This window comes from Anser anser (assembly GCF_964211835.1).
Source record: "Anser anser genome assembly, chromosome: 1".
Classification (NCBI taxonomy): domain Eukaryota; kingdom Metazoa; phylum Chordata; class Aves; order Anseriformes; family Anatidae; genus Anser; species Anser anser.
The window spans coordinates 115952315-115976085 of NC_139720.1; the positions used below are offsets into that span (position 1 = coordinate 115952315).

The window sequence follows — 23771 nt, forward strand, 5'->3', positions numbered from 1 at the left end:
AAGATATACTGTAGGTTGCTAATACTGCCCCTTCCTGGTCAATGACATTTCATGCAGCAAATTCTTCTACTTCTTCCTTCAGACACAGGAAATATAGAGTTTTGGCTACCAGAAGAATACCATATCTTTCAAAGGACTCCAGTATGCATGTGTCATGAGAAAGTAAGGGCACAGTATTTGTTATCATTGGAATTATATGCATTTGTGGCAACTATTATAAATAGCCTACTGAAAAAACACCCTGGCCAGGAATAAATAGCAGCACCTAAGCATCAAACAAAGTATATTGAGGACCAAGAAGGTTAATCCAGCTACTGCTGACCCAGTTTTGCTGAGCAGCCCTGCAGAGAGACCTGTACCTGTGTCCTGTGAGGGGCTGACACTGTAGCTGTCGCTTTCCTTGTCCACGGATCCTGCTGGCCTGGGGGTGGGAAGCCTCCAGTCTGTGGTGAGGGTATGAGCTGATATGGTGGGGTGAGGTCTGTTGAGGGTCCACTGACTAGCATAGCGGTTGCGAGCTGTGGGTCCGGTTTTGGCACTCCTCCTTGTGGTAGGATCTGTGATGGATAACAGAGTGTCTTTGCCATTAGGCTCTTGAATAGACAAGGAAACAAGCCCTGTCAGGAGGGACTGGCCACTCATTTTGGTTAAAAAAGAACACAAAACATTCTTTGGGGGAAAAAAAAAGGGTAAAAGCACTTTCTTTAAATACCCTCTTTCTAATAAAAATGGAGCAGCTGAAGAACTGAGCCAGCCTCCCATTGACATGTTCATTAATCCGACACAACCAGTTCTTCAGCAGCAAAGCCACTCTAAGATGTGAAACAGCATGTGGCAAACAGACCTGGTCAGGGATTTCACACCACATCTCAAGTGAATTCTCAGGTAAATTATCCGTGTACGTGCCCTCAGAAACCCCCCAAAACAGGCACTTGCTCTCAGTTTGTAAAAATATGTGCTTAGAACTGTGGTGGCATAGTTTTCTATTCCAGCCATTTCACTAATACTTTTATCATATTATGCTGTTAATCAGCTACAGATTTTTTTTTTTTTTAATAAATGGTTGGGATGTATGATATAGCATATATCAGATCCCTCAGAGTTTCAATAGTGACAGGCTTTTAAAGATCTGACTGTTTAAAAAAACAGTAAATAAAATTTCTTAAACTTTAAAAATCATTTGTTACTTGTTTAAGTATTTTACTTTTACAACATTTTACTTTTTATTGCCCTAGAGAAAATCTGGTGACCAACTGAGTAAAAATGAACTATTGACAAAAAACATCTTCTATGATTTTGTTAAAAATAATTCTTCTGTAAAAGTGAGGCTGGTACACCCTAACAAAGCAAGTGGAATAGAAAAAAAACCACCATTATTTGGCAAACAGAAAGTGACTAAATCAGCACCGAAAGATTTCTTTTTGAAGCTTCTGAAAGGCTATTACTAACAATAGAGAGAAAAGGTATTAGAAATGAAAAATTCAAATGTATTCAAATGATCTTTGGCATTCAAATGGCGAAGTCATCAGTCTTTGAGGTAACAGACTTCATCAGAAGCAAATTTAAAGAAAAAAAAAAAAGAAAAAACAATACCTAGATAATGACTCTGAGCATTGCTTCTCCTAAGCATTCCCAGTAAGAATATGTATCCTGTTGCTTCTAACCAAGTAATTTATTTGCAAACACCAGCTATAGTCTGTTCCTTCTCATATTTCATATATTCCCCCCCCAGCAGTGGAAAAATATGAGCTGCCATTGATAATTGATCCTGCTGGTCATGCAACACATAACAGCCTCACATAGATAACACCCAAAAGCACACTTGGTACAAAGCGCCCAGTACAGACTGTCTGTGTAAACCACCCAATTGTACTGGCTGTGGAAAGTTGTCATGGGGCTGCTGCATGGCCAGAAGTGAGCCTTGTACCTGCTTCAAGGAAAGTCATGAAGGGACTGTCAGAGGGAGAATGCTCATGGGAAAACACAGGGCACAGCGCTGGGACCGTTTGGTCTGGAGCAGAGAAGGCTTGGTGGGCAGGGATGCTCTGATGCTCTGACTCACCAGGCCTTCACTCACAATTTGGATGAGGGTAGGAGAGCCTGCTGCCAGCATGCAGGAGGTCGGTGCTAGTCCTGCTGAACATGTGCTGAGCAATAGTGCTGCACCAGCTGTGCTGTGCCTGTGTAAGGGATTTTGTAGCAGGGACTCTGCAAGGTCCACTGCCTACGTGGTGGAAAACAGCACGCATCTGGTGCTCCAGCTGTTAAGACAGCCCTGCTGTCACATGCTGGAACACAGGAGCAGAATGCTGAGGTGAGCAGCAAAAAGGTTCATGAAACAAAAAGGTTCATAAATACAAAAGAATTAGATGGCAACTTAGAAAGGGCTCTAATGGGAAATTCGGCATTCACTGTGTATGCTCAGACCAGTACCTCTGCAACCTCTGAGCCACGTGTCCTGCACAAGCAGCTTTACAAAATCTCACAGCCCAGCTTCTCTCAAAGCTACAAGTGTCTTAAATCCAGAGAAGGCTACCTAAAAGTGTTCGACCCAGCTCTGTGCACTGCTGCAATCAGATCTTTACTAAATAACAAACGTGTTGGTGGATTTCTATTTCCAAAGCAAGGCTGGACACAGATCACACTCTTACATACAACTTAAATCCCAGCCCAATCTGAGGGAAGTCTCTCAATGACTCCAGTGGCCTGAAGCACGTAACTGTACACATAAAAAAGGGAGTAGGAGTGGAAGAGGCTGGTGCTATAGACTACTGTGGTGTGGGACAGGTAGGTAATTTTAGGGTGGTACCTCTTTCCTTATAAAACATAGAGTTTGAAAACAATTGAGAGTACGTTGGTTGCTCAGATAAACTTGACCTACTAACATGCTAAAAAGATGGATGATTTTTTTCCGCTCTTACCAGACAGGCTAGCCAGCATACACATGAACCAAAGGAGGGAGAAAAAAGTGCTACCAGAAGGAAAACAAATGTTTTACCTTGAGTCTTCTCATTCAAACGACATGACTCTCCATAGATGAAAAAGGGATTCCAAATGACCGTACTAATCTAGTCCTCAAGAAATAATGAACCATAACTTATAGATCTCAGAGCTAGAAAATCAGCAAGGTCAGGACTACAACAGCTATAATTAATAAAGAGTGGGGTGGTAATGAAAATTAAATGAAGATTTTTCAAATAATCTGCATTCTAGGTGATTCACAACAGAAATATCAGCATTTATCTTCACCAAACTCACCAAGTAAACAAATTCTAAAACTGTCAGGGGATGAAAATAATCCAAGAGATTTTAGAGATTGCATACAGCTAGTGAATGTATTCCTTCAATCTAGTAAATTCCATTTACATAGATATGGAATACATTCTTGAGAGAAATTAAGAAGGATGGATTGCAGAAGCATATTCATTTATTTTAGTTTTTAATCACTGTAACTCAACATGAAGATGTCTGGGAAAAGTAATTTACCATAATAACTAAAAGTGGAAATACATCTTTTTCAGAAAAGCAATAATGAGAAATGTATTTCTTCCCTGACGGAGATGTAAGGACGGAAGACATTTTGAAATACAGTACAGATTGATCACTGAGAAAAAAATGCATTAGACATTAAAAGCCATTAAGCTAATTTACTCAATAAATTCTAGAAATTAAAAACTAGCATGAATTTGGTTTAATGAAAGCCAAATACTTCAAATTACACCTACATTTCAGATACATATGCAATTTTTACCATATTGAATTACTAAATGCAATTGTACAAGAAATGTTCTCTGCTGACCTAAATAGATTTCTCTCAACTTTCAGATTAAAGAAAACAGACAAACAAACAAACAAACAAAAAACCCAACACATAAGGATACAAACGCAGGAGCACCACATTCATTTTCTTACACCTTTCTCCTCTCCAGATAACAAATCCTCCTATACTCTTACTTGTTCCTGGCCGGGCATCAGAAACATCCACCAGTGGTCCTGTAGCCTGTGACACAGACTGGTAATGTACTGTGTGGGTGACAGTCAGTGACTTCTGTTTAGACGTCTCTCCAAAGTCAGCATCAGTTAGTAGAACTGTTGATCTGTCATCTGCAAGCAAAAATACTCATCAAATATTGAATAACGAAATTTATTTTTGTCTTCGTAACAGTTTTAAAATAAGTTCCCACATTAGTTTTCATCTGGGCTTCACCAAAGACAATGCAGTTTCCATTTCTGTGCAGGGCTGGAGATGGTTTTGAAGTGTGCACAGCAGCCTGGGAGCCTCTGGCTTTAATTGCAAATTTCACAAAAAAATAAGGAATAAGTGTAATTTTCCTGTTTTTATTTGGGATTTCACCTTGGAGTTGTGCAACTGAGACAGGCCATTAAGCATCCTTCCAAAAATTCTGTTGTGTGTAAATATTTTTGGCCATAATTCTTTCTTCTCCATCTTTTGTATGCTGCCCTGTTTCCTCTTCATTTTCAGAGAACTCAGCTGATCCCTTCAACAACATATTATTATTATTATTATTTTTATTAGCATAATTAGTAATGTCCTCAGTGTAATTACCCATGTCTTCCCCAAAGGAGGTCTTCAGGTAATATCACTAACTAGCCCTCTACTAGTCATCTTTTTTTTTTTTTTTTCCACAGACAGAATTAAGGCCATGACCCAAGAGTTGTCTTAGGGTTCTGCTTAAATTTAAGCACCTCAGTACCCTACTAAAGACAATGGAAACACTCCTGCGGGGCAATTAAGCACCCTTAAGTCCAGCAAAAGCTGTTCTGCAAGCTAAGGACTAAGCCCTACCAGCTCTCTCCGCACCAAAGAGTCCTTCCTACAACAAACTTCACTACTGTAGGTCTGAAAGAGGAGCTCTGGAGAGCTTTATACAAGTCATGAAAGTTGTAACATGAAGCTGGACCTTTGGAAGGACTGGAAAAAAGGTTGAGCACTGACCTTTGCTGCTGTACAGTTCTGCTGTCTATTGCCTCCCAAGGGCTAAGCTATGTTCACCAAATTTCTGTACAGACCTTGCAGCCTGCAGAAAGCTAGTGCTATACAGATTATTTTTTTTCCCCCAGTTGTGAACACCTTATTGTATTTCTTTCACTTTAAAGAGGAATCTGGTCTACTTGACTGTGGAAGGATTAACAGTGATAAATCTTCCACTGAATTTGTATTTGCAGAACAATTATGTGCATGCTATCAGATTTTCTTTTGCATTCTTTTCAGTCTTTTCATCTATTCTTGCTATGCTATATAGCTTTATAATGCATTTCTGAGGGTACTGGCAGCAACAGGGCTTCTATCCATTTACTGATGAGCAGAGGGTGATCCACTTCTTCTAAATATTCCTTTTTTTATTTATTTTTAATCTTGACAAGACACTGTTAATGTGAACAGTGCACAAAAATATAACTAGCATTTTTTACCCAAAGAAGGCCATAAATAGAATGAGCATTATGAAACCAAATTATTCTATCTCTGGCAAAAGATGAGCTCTTATTCAGGTTGGGAATAAAGCCTCTTGGCAGTAAACTATGTCAAAGCCTGCCAAAGTGACTACTTATTCTGAATGCTTTGTGTAGAGCTGTCTATTTCCAAGGCACTGATCGCACTGCTATAGTTAAGGTACTAATGATATTTCCACTATAACCCCCTATTGCTCAGCAATTGTAACTCAAAAGTAAAAGCTGTCTTTAGGATGAAACTTGGCACAAAAGACTGCATCAAAGTGGCGAACTTTGGGAAGCTCAAATTTAAAAAAAAAATAAAAAGTATGTTTTTCAGGTGAAGTGTAAGTCTCCTCTTCAAATCCACTGCACTGTGAAATGGCACCCCACTATGCCAGACCCCATCAGGTGTGACAAGGTGTGGGATTAAAGCAGCTTGTTCCTCCCCAGTATGGGCATGGACAGGAGATGCTGCTCCTGGTTTGTGGAGCCTTCTCCAGCTATGCAGTCCCTGAGGTGCTACTACATTCTCATCCATCAAAGACTTTTTCTACATAGATTTTAACCCCAAAAGTTAGAAGTCCAACAAGGTCAGTCATTCTGGAGTGTCTTTCCACAGTCTGTACCCACAAAGTCATGAAATCAGGTTATATTTCTATTCTGTTGAGACTTCAGACATCTTGTGTTTTGATTATTTGAAAAAGGCAAACAAATCTGTTTACATGACACTTCAGCTATGTGCCAGCCACACAAGAAATACTGTTTTCTGATGTGTGAAATATTCTAGATTTGAATTTTGCATAGATAAACAAAAGTTGAAACAGATCAATATGTTGATCATGTAACTTGATAAGAACAAGTGGATACAATGTGCAACATGTAAGTTTTAGAAGATGTCTGTTTGAAATCCTTGAATACTAGTTTTGTAGTTTCAGAATTTCATTTTCATTTTCCTTATACGTAATGCCAATGATCCAACTGTTTAGTCAAAGTCAATTGAGAAATCAAAATGAAAATCATTAACCTGCCAGTCTTCATTTTCTCCAAGCTTCTCTTTCCACTAGTTTTATTTTCCTAATGTTCTGAATTATTTTAAATATTATACTGAGACTACTGAAAGCAGAAACTGATTTAAAGGGGAGGAAAAAGGGGAGATTTAAATTAGAGGTTAGGAGGAAATTATTCTCTTGGAAGGATGTGAGGCACTGGAACAGGTTGCCCAGAGAAGCTGTGGGTTCCCCATCCCTGGAGGTGTTCAAGACCAGGTTGGATGGGGCTTTGAGCAACCTGATCTAGTGGGTGGCATCCCTGCCTATGGCAGGGAGTTGGAACTAGATGATCTTTAAGGTCCTTTCCAACCCGAGCCATTCTATTATATGAAAAGAGACAGTTAATTTCTCAAATGTGACAAATTACTCTGCAGCTCTTCCTTCTTGATGCATGCAGTCAGAGGAAAGGTGTGAGGTAAAGGATGTCCACCAGAAGTGCATGTTTTATTAACTGGTGAAAACAAACCCAACAATAATTTACCAATGGTCTCCATCGTGTCCCTCTCCTCAATCAGAAGCTGTGCTCTGGGAATGTCTATGTGCATCCTCAGCGTTTGCTGCTGCTTATTAAGTGTATCTGATGTCCGGGTATTCTTGCTGGAAACAAAAGAGAGGCAAACACAGTAAGATTCAGCCTAACTGAAAAGACACTTGCAAACTTGCTAACTATAAGTCTGCTCAGCTCGAACTAAAAATAATAGAACAAATCAGCAAAATACTCATACATTTTATATTCCCCTCTTCAGAACAAGCACTTGGTATTATTTTATTGCATGCGGCAAGGCATTTAGATGAATGCACAGTGTCGAGGGTTTGGTCTATTATTTTTCAGCAGGGATCTTTTGAAAATTTCATATAGTTTTCTACAAGTGTTGTCATATAAGGAAATTAATAAAAAGTTTTTAAGATTGACCTTTTCTTTCATTCCTTATGAATGTAAGTAAAGAAATATGTAGCTGATCAAACAGGTTGGTAGGAAAATGTCTTGTAGTAATTTCTAATTATTTCTAAACTTTCCATTATTTTTCCTCAGATAAATTCCAAATGTCACTAGAATTGATAAATGAAAAAGCAAACAAATGACTAGAGATTTAATTAGTACTAACAAATTGCACAAAATAAATAAAGGTTTTAGGTCCATTGATGCTGCAAGAGTAAAATTGCAAATCTTGTTTGCATTCATGGATTATTTCTAATTGATTGATGCGATATTCTAAAAAAGAATCTAAAACAATTACTCTATCATCATGCAAATTGAAACAATTTCATTTTGAAGTTTGTGTACCAGAAAATGACTTCTTAAATGAACTGTCTACCAAAAGCAAATGAAAATGGATAGTAAAATTGAGTGCTACAACCATTTCCAGTACAGAACTTGCACCAAGGAATCTTCAGACTGCACTAAAAACACAGGAACTTTTTACCTTTTCAGATGTAATTACTCCGTTGAGAAGAAGAAATATTTGCAAATACTTGTTTAGGTAAGATGGCTGAGAAAAATTAAGACAAATGACCTATTGGTGTGATTCAAGTACTCACATATTAAAGGACTTTAAAATTCAGTAGAGGGTCATTTTCTGGTGCAAAGTAACTGTAAATCACTCACTTTAATTCTCCTTGGGCAAAGAATTATTGTTATTAATGGAATCTTCAGAGGACTATTAAGCTGCATGATGATAAACTCACTCCTTTCCTAAATGAGGACCACTACGTAGGAGTTTAATGCCACTTTGATGCATGCCGGATAAGACGACATTTCTAGCAATTTGCCTTAACTTCCTGCTGTTTCCATGCCAGCAGGACATAACTATTCTAGGTTTGGGGGTTCCCTTACATCTTTTTTATGAGGAATTTCCTTGTCACTCAGTTGTCAGAAATTCTGACACAAATCCAGGACTAAGATCTTCAAGGCACACAGGTACACACCTCTGATTCTCACCTTCTGTTTTACCCTCCTCTTGTGGTCCCCAGCATGATCACTATCTATCCATCTCACAAACTTTAATGTCTCTGTCTTTCAGAGGTCAGGCAGTACTATTGCTCTGATAGTACAGATGGATAGCTGAAATGCATTCAGACAGCCTACAACTGGTGCATCATTTAATCATTCTGAAAGCAAAATATCAAGAGAGCTACACAGGGCTGCCAGACTTGTCTCCATATGTAATCAGTGGAGAATAGTAGTCACAGTGTCTTATTAACCACATAAATTTTCAAAGACATTTAGGATTCTCAAATGCAGATAAATTCCACAATGACGTTCTCAAAGTCTCTGCAAAATCTCTGCATGGATTAGATGCCACTATCCTATTGGTTTCCACTCAAGCTGCTGAAATGTTCTGAGAATTGGAGACTAATATATTATCTGTATGCCAAATATGCATGAATAGATGCCCTTGAAAAGTCAGGCCACACTGGGCTTGTCCAAGATCACACAACAAACCTGTGATCAAACAGAAAACTGAATTTGTGAGATCCAATTTCAAATAAAAATCAATAATTCAATACTTATTAGATACATTCAGATACATATACAACACATGCAATACAAAATCAAGTCCAATAAATGAATCCTTGCACCCTTCACCTGCTCACCAGAGTTTTAGGAGGCAAAGTGATCAAATCACACATCTTCCTCAGAGAATGCAGAATACAGAATGCTCTAACCCCGGCATCGTGGTTAGAGCTAGAAGCTCTTCTGCAGTACACTCTGTATTCCTACTATTGCAAAGTATTGAACAGTACAGAAAGAATTGTTTGCACCACAAAGGGCAGAAGGGCAGTTCCACAGCTTTGTAGCTGTACTGTTCACCTGCCCAGAGGGAACTCTGAATTTATTCTTGGCTCCAGGGAGAGCTTAGTGCAAAATGTGTGGAAAGTCCTTCAAGTCAGAACTGAAACCTAAGACTTTTTATGTTCAGGAAGATTCCCTACTACTAATCTTGAGTTATGCCTCATCTTGTGTGATCTCTCTCCTCTTTCTTACTGGTCTAATTAATTCTCTATGCAACAGCACTGTGGCATGGAGTGTCCAAACACAGAACAGGCAATTGGCAGTGCCAAGAAGGTTGCTGCTAATTAGCATGTAACCTCTTTCTGGCTCAATGAATTTTAAATTATTTTCTGCAGACCACAATAACTCAACTGTCAGCTTAAAAAAACTGAAGTGCCAACAGCAATTATGTGCCTCTAGGACTTGGCAGTGAGGCAGAGATTTTTAGTATTGCAATTTTTGAAGTTTGGTGCCCAAGTATTTTCTAACCTAGCAAAATTCAGGCATCCAAGTATTATAATGGCCTGGTGGATGAGGAGCCCAACAATTAATTCTTTAAAGGGAGGAAACACATCTACCTGTATTTTCATTCATCTACAGATACAAAATTTCAAAACTTAAACATGTGCTATGTGTCTATTCTTTACCTGTCAGACCTGGAAATGATTTGTGTGTAATATAGCTCATTCTCTCCAATTCATTGAACCTCTGAGCTCCAAATTGTTAGAGACTAGGAGCCTGTCTGGGGAACGAGTCAGTATGCATTTGCTGCATTGCTTTCCTCTACCCAAGTGTCTGCTTTGGGCCACTATTATAGACAAATACTTGGCTACACCTGTGCCTTTGGGTCTGATTGAGCAGAGCTTTTATGTACAGTCTGTGGATAAACAAGCCCTTCTCCAGAGCCAGTACAGTGCATGATGCATTTTGAAAGAGCGCAAGTGCACATAGTTATAAGAATATTTCCTCTTTAAATATTCTTCCTAGATATGTAATAAAAAAATACTTATCTGAGTGACTGAAAATGTCCGTATGCACAGCAGAGTGTTAGATCAAGCTAGTTTTGTAAAGGGATAAAATATATCACTCTGTAAAGTTATTCTGGGTGCTTGCTGCAAATCAAGAGTCAAGCCACCTCAGTGTTTCCTGATGTCTAAGCTGGTAGTTGTAAAAACATACCAGAAACTAAACTTTGTAAATAATCTGCCAGTCAAGGGGATTTTCAGGGAGAAAATATTCCTTACCCTGTGTTCAAAATTAGAAAGCTCAGCCAATTGCTACACCAATTCACAGTGAACAACTACAAAGAAGATGGCTGGATCTGCTTTCACCCCAAAAAAGATCAAAAAGCTGTGATTGTACTGCAGCAGAGATTTTTATTTGCTAGTTTAAAGTATCAGCAACAAGTTGTGCAGCTCCTGTTAAACTGCTAACTGCTGGGGCTTACCCTGCTCCCCAGGTATTTGACTTAAACAGCCAAAGCTGGCAACTTTCAAAGCAAAGACTCAAGCTCCATTCTTAATCCGCTTTACACACACTTATAAAAATCTCCTCAAACGGGAAGATACACAAAGCTCTCTCCATCCCTCACACCTTCTTAGCAAGGAGGGAATCTTCTTCTCTGCTTTATATCCCATACTCAAGTGGCAAGGCACAACCAATGGCCACCCTTTTTCTTGATATTTGTAACACAGCAGATTTTGGTGAAATCTAAAATATATAAAATATCAGAAGCTTTATAATATGTTACTATTGTTTTGGAAAGGGCCGTTTATCCTTTGATTATTAACATGCTACATCTTCAGGAGCATATAGTGTTGGTGGGTGGCTCAGGTTTTTGGTTGGGGGTATTTCGTAGCTGTTTCAGAAGTAACTGAGTGTGTACCATGTGGAAAGTTCATCAAAATAGCATCACTTTGAGAGTTCCAAGTTGAGAGGCTTCTCCATATGTAGGACCTTAAAGTCCTGCCTTATTAGTCATTTGCCTTTGTTCACACTTTCAGTAAAAAATATGACTATTTAATAAAAATAAGATTATTTTCAAATAAATGAATGGGAGAAAATGAAAGGAGAAGCAAAAAGAAACAGTGGCAGACAATTACGTAGAAAAGCAGCTCTCAGCTAAAGGCTAGGAAGGGATCCAACTGCTGTCTGAGTGTATCAGGCGCAGAGAGCAAAAAATCTTTAAACTTAAGGTTAGCATTGGCAGAGGGAAAAATGGACCATTTATGCTGGCAGTTTGATAATTTTCTAAGCATCAGAGGAGTGAGGCTCTGAAATTGCCATGCAGAGGTGGTGATAAGACCAATGGAGTTAAGCAGGGTTAAGGCAGAGGTTTACTAGTTTTGCAGAGGTATTATGTGTGGTTGTCCATGGGACCGAATATCTTCATTCAGAAGTTGCATACTGAAGTCCATGCTGGGTTTCTTTAGGGAACAGGCATACTGCATATGCTAATCTGTGCCTTTTTTTTTGTGTCATGAAAAATGTGTCGCAGCATATCTCCTTGAAATTGCTTAAACCTGCAATTTGCTGCTAGCAGGGGTTTCTAAGTTGCAAAAAAGAATAAAGTGACCTGAACTGCATGACCAGTTTTGTTAAAATCAATGGGACTATTCAGGTGTATTTGGAGACTGATGTCATAGAGCTGAGTTCACATTAAAACCATCTGTCACCATGTCTTGGGTAAGTGTATTCTTATAGTAGCAGGTGAAGCTTATCATAGGTGAGGAAGTTTAGAGTATGCTTCATTTGATAAAATATCCATGACATTCTCAAATTTGTTCCTTAAAAATAAAAAAGATTTTCTAGCAAACAAAAGCTCACTTGAACTTAGAAATATTCCCTTGTTGATCTCATTTTCAAATATATGCAGCAGATTTAAAGTCCAACATTTTCCCCAGATAAAACAATAAACACTGTAGATATGAAATTTCCATCTCTGAAGGAATTTAGATGCCACAATAGTCATTCTGTTGCAATTCCACAACTGAATTAGATTTCTGGGTGCTGAACTGATGGAACAGAACTGAAAAATAATAAATGGATTTTCCTGCTCTTATACACCTGAGGGTATAAGCAGCTACATAAATATAACTGTAGTATTACATAAATAAAACTATAAAGTTTAGAGATATTCACATCCAGGCACTTACTGCCTTCAAACCCATGATCTCAAAAGGGCAATTTCTTTGGTACATATTATGCAAATGTTTTTCTGAATAGGAAAAATGTCCAAATTAACCCACATGTATTCTATAATTTAATCCACTAATACAAGAGACGGCAAATTTTACTATTGTGTTCTGTTACAGGACTGACCACAAACTGTCTGTTTTCTCGTATTTCTAGCCATCAGTGTATCCTAGTTTTTAACAGAGTCAAATGGTGTGTTTTGAGAAAGGCTTTAGGAATAGAAGACTCCTTTTGTCCCTGTAATAGTTTTTAAGTATGATGCCATAGCTGACAATTAATTTTCAATTTAAGAAGATTGAATTTATTCTTACCTCATAAGCATTTCAGCCAAACTCTTTGCATCTAGAAGAAAACAGAAAAGATGTCAGGAGTTGCTATCTGTTTGTATCACAAATGAAATTTTTTGTGATAGATGGATTATTAGGAAGTGATTTGAATCAGCCATATGTAAGACTACTGTCAATTCTCAGATCAGTAATGAAGACAAAATAGTGTCCAAAAGTTCCTACTTTTGTTGGAACTGCATTTCACTACATTAGATCTTTCTGCCCCAAAGAGCCCTGTTTAGTTCCTCAGTAGCAATGAAAATGCTTAGAGATGTACAACAACTGTTGGATTTGAAGAAAAGGGAGCATGGAATAAAATAGACTTTAACTGGAAACAACTACAGACACTCTTTAGAAATGCAGATATTTTAACAACCAGCAGGGTTCTCTGTTCCTTCATGCCATAGTTAGCAAGCAAGAGGGTGAGGAAGGAAGAAAGGGCAAGAGGACAGAAATGCTGACATCCATCTCTGGGCAGGAGCTGAAGCTGATCTGGACGAGCAATTGCCAGCCTGCCATTTTCAAACCCAACCTGACTGCATGGAGGAGGTGCAAGGGAGGTCTCCAAGGAGAGATTGGTTGCTGTCAGGTATGAATGCTTTGCAACTAGCAATAATTCAAAACTTCTGGGTCTTCAGAGGGCTGTCTGTATGCAAAACAGGAGGTAGCTGATTCCCACTTGGATCAGCCCTGCAAAATGAGGTGCTGCTGATGGAGAAATATTCCCATTATCATTGCTGCTATTATTAACATAAAACCCTTTGGGGATATCATTATTATGGTAAACACCAGATCAAAGTACACAGCTGAAGGTTGGTTCACCCAGTGTTCTTCAGGTAGCTTCCTGTGAAACTTTATAAACATACAATAATGATTTCTGTGGTATTATTCGGCAAAAAGACAGCTACACTTTGTTCTCCTACAGTTTGCCACTAAACAAACTCACTTGAAAATGCTGAGTTCAGAGTCCCTAAATAACAATATCACAGAGCAACAAAGCAGCCTTTTGTGCAACCAAGTAAAGCAAATCCGAGAAGAAAACAATTCAAGTTCCAAGTCTTCAAGGAACTCTCCTGTTAGGTGAAACTTTAAATTCCTCCTCTTATCTCCTGCTTGTAAATCTACCTGCATCTTCTAAGACATTTACTGAATTTATCTTTGTTTTCTCCCTCTCACTTCTGAAACCCTTTTTATTCCTTAATCACCTCTTGGGTCTCCTACACCTATTGCAATTTCTTTGTCTGTGATCCTATTAAATTTCCTGCCTTTAAAATTCAGAGGATGCAGGCAGAAACAAACCATCAACTTAATGCATCACTCTGGTTACATTTATATTTGTTTTTAAAAGGGATAAACAAAGTGCTCTTTTTATTTTTAACAAAACATCTTCCACCAACTTTCTGCATTCGGTTTCTCTGACACTGTGCCAGCTTGCCTGTCTTAGACTTCATTCTTCACAATTACTGTTGCAGCTGAAATTCTGTGCTTCTTCTAGGTCTGCTTGTTCCAATCCTTTATTTTTAATCTTCCCCTTATTCATTTTCAGCACAAAGAATGGAAGATTCCTGCTGAAGGGAAGGACTCTGTCTGAGATGTCTGATCTTATTCAAACAGCACTACATTTAGGCATATAGACTTTCTGTTTTTTTTGCTATGGGATAGATTTTGCTGTGAACGCTCCTGTAAGTGCTTCTTCATAGTACAATACCACAAGGACAACATCTTTATGTCATAAGGCAAAGTACCAGCATGCTGCTGCTCCAAATGACACCAGAGATAGTTTTCGTACTGACTTCTAAGGACCTTGAAAGGGATTTAGATCTTTTGAAGAATAGAAGGGAAAAAAAGAAAAAGAAAAAAAGAAAAAAAAAATCTGATTCCAAGTCTATTTTATTTTATTTATTTTATTTTATTTTAAACAAGCTTTATGATGCTTCCTGTTTCCTGTTGTTGTAGCAGCACTGGGATCATGTAGGGCCTTGACGCACACATTCTCCCTCTGGCACACCCAGTAATGGTGATTTAATATACAAATATTTCTTTCACTCAGAGAGTGGATTTGTAAAGTAATGACTGCATCCTTGACTGAAGACTGTGGATATTTGTGCAAGTAGTGCACAACTCAAGGAAAATGAAAGGAATAGACTTGAAGATTGACTGACCTATTTCAGTTCCTTTCTAGATTAGTTTCCCAGGATTAAATAACAATATTCATGGGATTTTTGTTTGTTTGTTTTTGTTTCAACCATAAATGTTTTAAAAATGCTAGGAACCCAGAGTTCTGAAGTGTGTAATTCAGTCCCTTGACTGTATTGACTAGATTGTCAGAGCGCCTTGGATGACCAGCTCAGATGAGTATGCTCGGTTTGGTGAAACACACTGGAGGAACTGAACACAGGTATGTTCACTCTTGTGCCTTTTCCCTAGCATTGAAACAACTTCCCTCATATATTCTCAGATGCTGCACAGCTGTGTTCCATGCTGCATCTGGGAAAGATGTTATGTTTTCACCATTAAACATGTGGCTCATATTCAAATGCATATTTACATATGCTCTTGGTCAAGGAGATGCAAAGGATCAAATCGTCTGTGCATCTTCAATCAAAAATAGCACGAGACTTCACACAAGATCATGTTACATATCAAAAACTGAATGAAATAGTGCAGAAAATAAAATAATAAAGTCATCAGGGTTTAACAGATGAAGAAAGTTGTTGCAATGGACAGCAGTATTAGTAAAGATAATGGTGGCTCTACTGGACACACCGTTTGGTGTAGGACTGGACCAAAACAAATGTCCCAAGAAGATAAGGGATCTTATGTATTTGTCAAAGGAAAACCACAAACCCTAAAGCTACTGAATATGATAACAATGTGTCCAAAACATCAGCTACAGAAGAAATGTCTTTTTCACCAGATAATGGGTATAGACTGCAGACTACTGTGCTGTATATTTCCTACATGACACATTTCATCAGTAAATTGAGAAAGCTTCATAAAAGGAATCAATATCCCAGCCAGTGGCTTGTCTCCTAGGTTTTGGGTAGGGAAAACAGGGTTCAGAGAGGCTATGGATGACTGACTGAAGGTGACAATCTCCCGTCCCAGCCAAGCATCACCCTTAGTGAAAAAGTCAAACTTCTCTCAGTGGTTTTGTCACATGACTGCACAAACAAGGATATACTCAGCAGCAGCCCTCACTTTCATTTGCTTCTTTAAAATACTTAACACATTTGGCTTGCCACTTGGGAAATCAGGGTCCATGATACAGTTTTAAATAGCATGGTGCTGCTTTTGAACTACCATGCTGCACTGACACTTTCTGCTTGGGTTAAGGTGAGCTGAGTTTGAAAACAAAGGGAAAACTATTTCAGTGGTAGTGGAGCTAGGTTAATAGTAGAGAGAAAGTGGTAAGTCATCGGGTTTCTCTGCTCTAATGTGTGCTTACCTACTGAATCACTGCATGAATTCTAGCACTCAATTGACCTTCTTGTGCCTTGACCTGTGGAACTACTAAATTGGACAAAAACTCAGGGTTTTGCTGTAAAGTACATTTTCCTTCTAAACAGAGTACTGCTGGAAAAATAAAATCATACTATGTATGGCACAGGAGGAAGACAAGGGTTTACGCATTCCTATGTGCTAAAACAAGCAGTAAAATGATTAAGAATGGAAAGACTACTGCTTTAATGCCATATTTACCGCACAAACTGGAACCAGGACCCTATCTGTCTGTAAGCATAAATCTAAATGTTTGCATGAAGAATATACTGCAAATAAATCTGCAATTCCCATTCGTCTTTGTCAAGCAGGTTTGAAGAGAACACATCTCCTGGAGCAACAAAAGCAAGAATTATGCAAGTTGTTACTTGCACAAAATTGCTTAGAAGGTCCAACAGCGGAAAATATTATTTCTGATGTAGACTGAAAGAAAGTAGCTAGTGGGTTTAGAATCATGATTTAGGAAAAAGGTGTCCTGAGTCTCAAGAAACCCCACCAGATAATATATATCATATCAAGCGATAATGACAGGATATTTTCCATTTTCCATTCAGAATGAATTCAGAAGAAAGTTGAACACAGCAACTACTACAGAAGAACATTTTTTATTTAGGAGATCAGGAAAACTTGCAAGCAGGAGTTTTCTGGAGAACTTACTAAGGAGTTCTCTGGAACAGCAATGCTGATTGTCACTAAGAATTTTAGAACATGAAATATTCTCCAGAAGAGCAGAAATGGCTAACATTAGGTCAGTCTTCAAAAAGAATGAACAACAGAAAAATCTGAATTACTGTCAATCTGATCTTGGCAATGAGCAAAGGGGATGGAAAAAATGGTATGAGTCTTGATGAAATGAATGAAAGGAGATTGACTACAAGTCTATATTCATTGACCTTAATTATTGAATCAGCCACGTCAAGCTAAGTATTCTGATGAAAATAAAATTCACTGATAATTGTTGATGTTGAAAAAACCTCTCACTGAGATAGGATTAGGTAAATTCTAAATATTATATTTAAATTCCTTTAGAACAAAGTTTTTGTACTTCAAAACATTTTACTAAGAAAGGCGCAATAATGCAAAAAATTAACATGGCAACCATCATATATGATTTCCAACATATAAATTGATACATATCAAAATACAATTTTAAACAAAGTATTTATTATCTTCATGCACCATGGAACATTACACTATTGGTAGTTTTCTCAGTGGTCTGGAAGTAAATAAGAGAATATCTAATAAAAGTTTGAAAATTACATAAGAATTAGGTAGCTAAAATATAATAAAAGTAATAGGTCACCAATCTGGATCTTCAGGTAGGCTGATCACAAGCTAATAATTTATCTATATTTATATTATATGACCACATGGTTACATATATCAAGAATACAATTCTTAGCTGTACAATGGAGAATGTTATCCTATTGCACTGTAATTAGAGAATTATCAGATGATCTCAGTGGATAAAAAATTAAAGGCAAACTCTTAGTGTAATGTTGCAGCCAAAAAGGTGATTCTCACAGGTATGGAGAAAAGAATAAAAAGGACAAGAAGAAAGATTTTTTGTCTCTATATCTGGTGCTGATGTGTGTGTTGTTGGAATACTAAATTAATTCCTAACATACACAGATGAGGAAAGGTACTGGAAGATTACAAGGGGACCAGAGAAAAGCCTTGAAAGGAATGAATGATGGGATAATTACAGAGAAAGATTCAAGAAGATTCATCTGTTCAGTTTACCAATTAAAATATTAAAGAATTACTTGATCACTACCATATAAAAAGAATATCCTCAAAGACCAAAAATATGATACAAAAGAGAACTTCAGTCACTGCATGACAGACACAAGTATAATGGGACTAAATGGTTTTGAGGTTGAGTTGTAGCTTGACAAATTCAGATGAGAAGCGAGATGTAACTTTTACAGAAATTGTAGTTAAATACTGATGACCATCAAAAGGAGTGATGATTTCTTTGTCACTGGCTATGTTTAAGTGAAGATATTTTTTGAGATTCCTATATTTTGAGAGAAAATAATTCAGATAAATCTTACATTGTAGAAAAGCCACATTGGCTGGTAATCATCAGCCTTCCATAAGCGATTGTAACTCAAGAATCTAAGAAAAACTAGATGTTCACAGCCATGATTTCCTGGAGCAAGACGGCTCAAAATATCCTGCTCATTACTGGATGGAATTACACAATATTTCTCAGAAGATAAGATAATAACATTTTCTTCACCACTCCACCACTTTTTTGATGAAGAAAATATTTCTCAGAGGTAAATGACTTAAAAAATTTCAAATGAGAAAGTTATTATACAACAACCTTTAGAATCAAAAGGCCCTAATTTCAAGAGCTCTGTCTGAACTATAAGGCTAGTGTCCTCTTTGATCTAGGAATTTGCCCATGCCTAAGGGCCCTTTATCTCTGTCTTCATTGCAAAAAAAATATCCAAAATATCATTCCAAGAGAAAAATGAGACCCAAAAGAGACAAGAACAGATGCAAAGGTGAGATACATAAGGTTGGCCCTGATTTTAATATCATAAACATATTTTGGTTAAAATACAAATAACTAAGCATTTTGGTCATTCTTAGAAATCCTTAGATTCGTGTTTGTGGATGATAAATCATGTTGCTTTTTATTCAGTATGTGATTTGAAAGGTATTTTTCAAATTATTTCAGTGTAATGTTTACTATCGTGTGCTACTACAAAGCCCACAAGGCCAAGTGCAGAAGTTGCAGAGTGCAAGGGTCAAAAACCTCGTTGGGACTCAGCTGGAGGTGCTTACTAGAAGCCCAATACAGCTAAATGAATTCATAAATCTAAGACTTATTCACATAGGAAACATGAATTTGAATAAAGATTAGAGAAAAGGACTTTCAGCTACAATGAATTGTGAGTGAACAGTGAAAAGTTGTTTTAAGAGTTTTGTTATAATACATCATAAGGAAAACAATATGGTAACAAATCTGAGAATATCTGGATGTGTTTTCTAGCCTAACATCTGGCTACATTAATTGCATAATTCTGGAATCACTTAACATCTGCTAGAAAACTGAAACCCTTCCATCTCCAGAACATCTGATTTTAGTCTTTTTTTAAAAAAAAAAAAAAGATTTTATGTTATTGAGACTATTCACAAGATAAAGAAAAAAAAAAGAAAGAAAAAAAAAAAACACAACAAAAATCCCCAAACACCAGTACTTGAGAATTATTTTCCTTTCCCTCATACAAAATAATGGTTAACAGTGGTTATATGGTTCATTGTTTGACTAGACTACAAAATGATGAAAGAAGGAATTTCTGTAAAAAACACATATGTTTTACCTGCTACATGTTATAGGAAAATTATACCAATTGGGGATTGAACCATTTGGTCACATGCAGCCCCACTTGTACTTCTGGGTTTGGAGAGTGTGTATATGTAAGAATAAGTGCCACAGCTCTCAACTTACCTCGCAGCCTCTTCAGTCTCTGCTCCCTCCTCCTCCTTCGCACAATCAGCAGCATCACAAAAAGCAGCAAGACCCCAACCAAGATACAGGAAATGGTCACCAGCATCTTTAACCCTTCGTTGGTTGCCAGCCCTTCCTCACTTTGCACAACTGACTTAATGAGTGGAGGGATTGTACCTGGAAACAGTGTCATGATATTAGATGCCTATTAATGAAGACAAAAGATTGAGTTCTCAGGAAATATGGCATATCATATGCTTCAACCACATGCAAAACATAAAGAAGGATTTCTCATGTTCAGGATGGATGCTATGTTTGTATGTATAATGGCTATGCATGCATAATCAGTCACACTGGTAACAAGCCACTGACAGCAGGGACTCAAATTATTAGAAATTGAGAAGAGGCATAAAGAGGTGTATACATCAACAATGTCATGGCTTTTTTTTTTCCCCAAAAAAATATGGAAAAGAAGTCTGTGTTCATTACACAATCATGTACTACAATTAATTTTAAGTACTTTAAATCATTCCAAAGTTCTAAGACATCTCAGAATTGCTACCTATATTAATCTTTACTATGGAAAAGTAGCATGGCTACAACAGATTTATGCTCTGCTTGGCTTTTCTTTGTAAGGGACATATATGACAACACACATTTTGTGCTACACGCATCACATGAATCTTCTACGTTCTTTTATCATGTCTTAGGGGTTCAGCAGTGTTATTGATCTTAGATTCAGATAGCCAATCTGATGCTAATTCTCTAAAGAGAGTCTGACATTATACTTATCAATAAAACAGGAGAGTAACGCTGGATAAAAATGAGCAAATTTTGAGAGTGAAATGAAGGAAATGAATCTGCAAAGCACTCACATTGGCAGGCAGCTCACTTTTTCATTCTGGGACATATTTGCATTTTGAATATACCTGGCTTCCTGGTGATATGTAATACCTGAACTTTTCTATTCTTTTTTTCTTTGCTTCTAAAGGACGTGAGAAGAATACAGCATTTTCTTTGGAAAACTATTTAGGTATGGAAAGCTTCTCACTCATTTCCTGATTACAATTAAACTGCTACATGCAACTACAAATGAGGCTATAAAATGCAGATTTGTTTGAAATGGGTACAAATACGCAAGTATTGTGAACTGTGATGACTGTCGATGAAAGCTATTCAATTTTAACCAGCTACTGAAACATAAAATTGGCTACTTACTTGCTAAAAGTAAGGAAGATGAGAAAGAAAAACAGGCACATTTTTTACATTTTAATTGCTGAATTGTGTGATATAGTTATATCTCATTACGTACCACAGAGTATCACAGAAACAAAAGAAAAAAAAAAAGTGAAAAAAGATATGATGCAGTACAATGCAAGGGTGATAACCACAGTGGAAATGCGAATCTGTAGGCATGTTTTGTTTGTTTGTTTGTTTATAAGAGCTGTTTGAGTTGTATATAAAAAGAATAGTTCTCTTAAGGGATGGAGATAAACAAAAAAGCTACAACCCAAAGCTATATTAAGTACTTCAGAAAAAAAAAATCTTACAGTTGTATTCTGAATATTTTTCTAATTTTATATTGCATTTCTTTCCCATAATTTTCTATAATTTTGTAATTTTCCATTGCTTGGAATAAATACACAGCAGGATTTTTTCTTCTTGTCTTAACCGACTAAAGGCAAAGAAAGTGATTAGACGGAGAAATGGAAAGGCCTGTGAATTCTTGAAGGAAATACTAATAACTGTCTCTAGATCCTGCTGAATACTAAAGGGACGAACTTTACACTGAATTAGAGTGACACAGATGACTGGCTAAAGACTGTTGCGTTCAATATTGCCTGAAATTATGTCTTGATCTCCCTAATACTTTGATTCAAGTGGCTTCAATTTCAGTTAAACTGTAAGTTTACGTATCCTCCACATTATCCATGTGTGGATATTCACCAATGGAATTAAAAATTGCCATAACCTAAATCTGCTATCCATTGAGAAAATACCATTTCAACATTTGTTGTAATCCTAGGTTGTGGCTAGAAGTAAAAAAGTGAAAGGTTTTCCCAGAGTAAAGTCCCAGACAAACTGGAAATATTTATTTATTTATTTATTTTAAATTTCAGGTCAATTCATCATTGTCTTTTGTTAGCCTGCTTTACTGGTGCTTCATAGGAGTTGAAATCTGAATGTCTCTGACCCAATTTTCCCCTATGTCCTTCCAGCATCTCCCATTGCACCTTGTGACTTTAGGACTGTGAAGTGTTTTCCTGTGTCCTAAGTGTTCTTCATGGTAGGAAGTCTCCTGGTGGGCTAAAATCAATTAACAGAGTTTAGAGCTCCTACCAAGCTGATCTGATTTAATGTCAGGGCTACTGAGCAGCTGATCTCTGAGCCAGGAAGCTCCTTTTCAGTGCTACACACTACAGCTGCACATTGCTAAAAATATCTCCTTAAGCGTTGAGTGCAAATGTTCTGAAAAACAAGGGGCAGGGAGGTCACAATATCCTGCAAGCTGAAAGTGGTTAGCTGAAATATCTATGAACAGAAAGCAAAGACCTGTACATAGACCTGTCATTAACCTTTTGACACGATTCATCGTGAAGGGATTTCAGGTGAATTATACTTAGCCATGATATTTCTCAGGAGCTCTAGTGCAGATCAGCTATTGAAGTTCAGACAAATTGACTGAAAGAAGATGTAACTCAAGGACTTCTACAAATTTGGCAAAGGCTTTAGCCTAAGACAACTAATGCTCCTAACACATTTGCAGCATTTTGTATCCTAGAACATTCAGAGGAGTATTATCAGAACTTCAAAGACCCATCCTTGTATCTGCTTTACCCTAAGGGCAGTTGTGACCCCTAGAAGCTGGAAGAAGCTAGTCTCATATCACAAAAGGAATCAATGGTAGAGGTAGGATTAATACTCAAAAGCAAGAGCTGGCCAGAAAGTTTCCACTGGCATGTTTTTTGTGAAAGAAAAAAAAAATCACTGTCTATGAAAGCAAAAAGATTCTGCAGGAATTATTGTTAGAACATGTTGATTTCTTGGCAGACACTATTTTCCAGGTCTGAAGCACCTTTAAGCCTACACAGTTTATCACTGAATGAATGAATGGGAAGCTGGGACTCTGTAGGGACATATTTTGTTTTAGAAGCACTGAAAAAGCTCTTCCATAAAACCCTTTATGTGGGAATACACCAGTTTCAGTTTCCCTAATGATAATAAGAATGATCTTATCATTTTAGTTCTGCAACAAATATAACAAATTCAGACAACTTGAGAACTGAAATCCACTTGTCTAGTCATGTCTTCCCCTCTCAATGTTGTGGCTATTATTTGAGATCATATTGCCTCTCTGAGGCACAATAAAGTCCTGGCAAGGCATGCTTGACAAATAAAACCATCAATGCCATAAATGAAAAATTTTCAAGCTGACCAAAAGCAGTGGCCCAGGAAATTTAATGCTGCAACCATTTTTATTGTTTCATTTTCTCACTTTTAAAGATGCCATACAGTAACACAGAATCAAAATGGCATGTAGGTCACAGTAAGTGAAAACAAGCTATGTAGACAAAAATCAGAGTCTGACAACATTTCAAATCAGGTCATTGTAAGAATGTTTGATTGCAGTGTTATCAGTGGGAGTTTGAGGTTCCAGAATTGCGTTTGCAGATCATCCCATTTTAAGATATGTCTTAAGACTGTCCCAGCCATATACATGTAACAATAATTGTGAATATATTTAAAAAAAAAAATAACTGAAAGTTATGGCACCAGTAGAAAGAAATTGGAAAGGAAAGAAGATAAGCTAAGTAAAATGGAAATAAGTTAGCCCATAATATTTGAACAAGTTATTGACATTTACTGCTTAATAAAACAGGTTCTAAGTCTACCCGGCAAGATCTGTCAGCATTTGTATAAGAAGTACTTGGATCTTCTTTTTCTATAGGCCTCAAGAGCTGAGAAAAAAATTTCTCTTAATTTTTTTTTTGGAGTTTCTGAAAGAA

At 37.3% G+C, this 23771-nt stretch overlaps 1 protein-coding gene across 8 annotated transcripts in view; it reads right to left on the reverse strand.

Annotated features, from left to right (window-relative positions):
- Positions 1-23771, reverse strand: part of DSCAM (DS cell adhesion molecule) — a 484619-nt gene that overhangs the window by 22676 nt on the left and 438172 nt on the right. For 6 of the 8 annotated variants that reach the window (XM_083819320.1, XM_083819321.1, XM_083819319.1 and 3 more), the window contains 5 exons: positions 19765-19941; positions 12783-12813; positions 6985-7100; positions 3955-4104; positions 360-557 (listed from right to left, as the gene is read on the reverse strand). In XM_083819320.1, the coding sequence (XP_083675446.1) occupies positions 360-557; positions 3955-4104; positions 6985-7100; positions 12783-12813; positions 19765-19941 (672 nt within the window). Of the gene's footprint in view, positions 1-359; positions 558-2998; positions 3113-3881; positions 4105-6984; positions 7101-12782; positions 12814-19764; positions 19942-23771 lie in introns of those variants that run through there. The other 2 variants (XR_014577293.1, XR_014577294.1) reach the window with 2 other exon arrangements.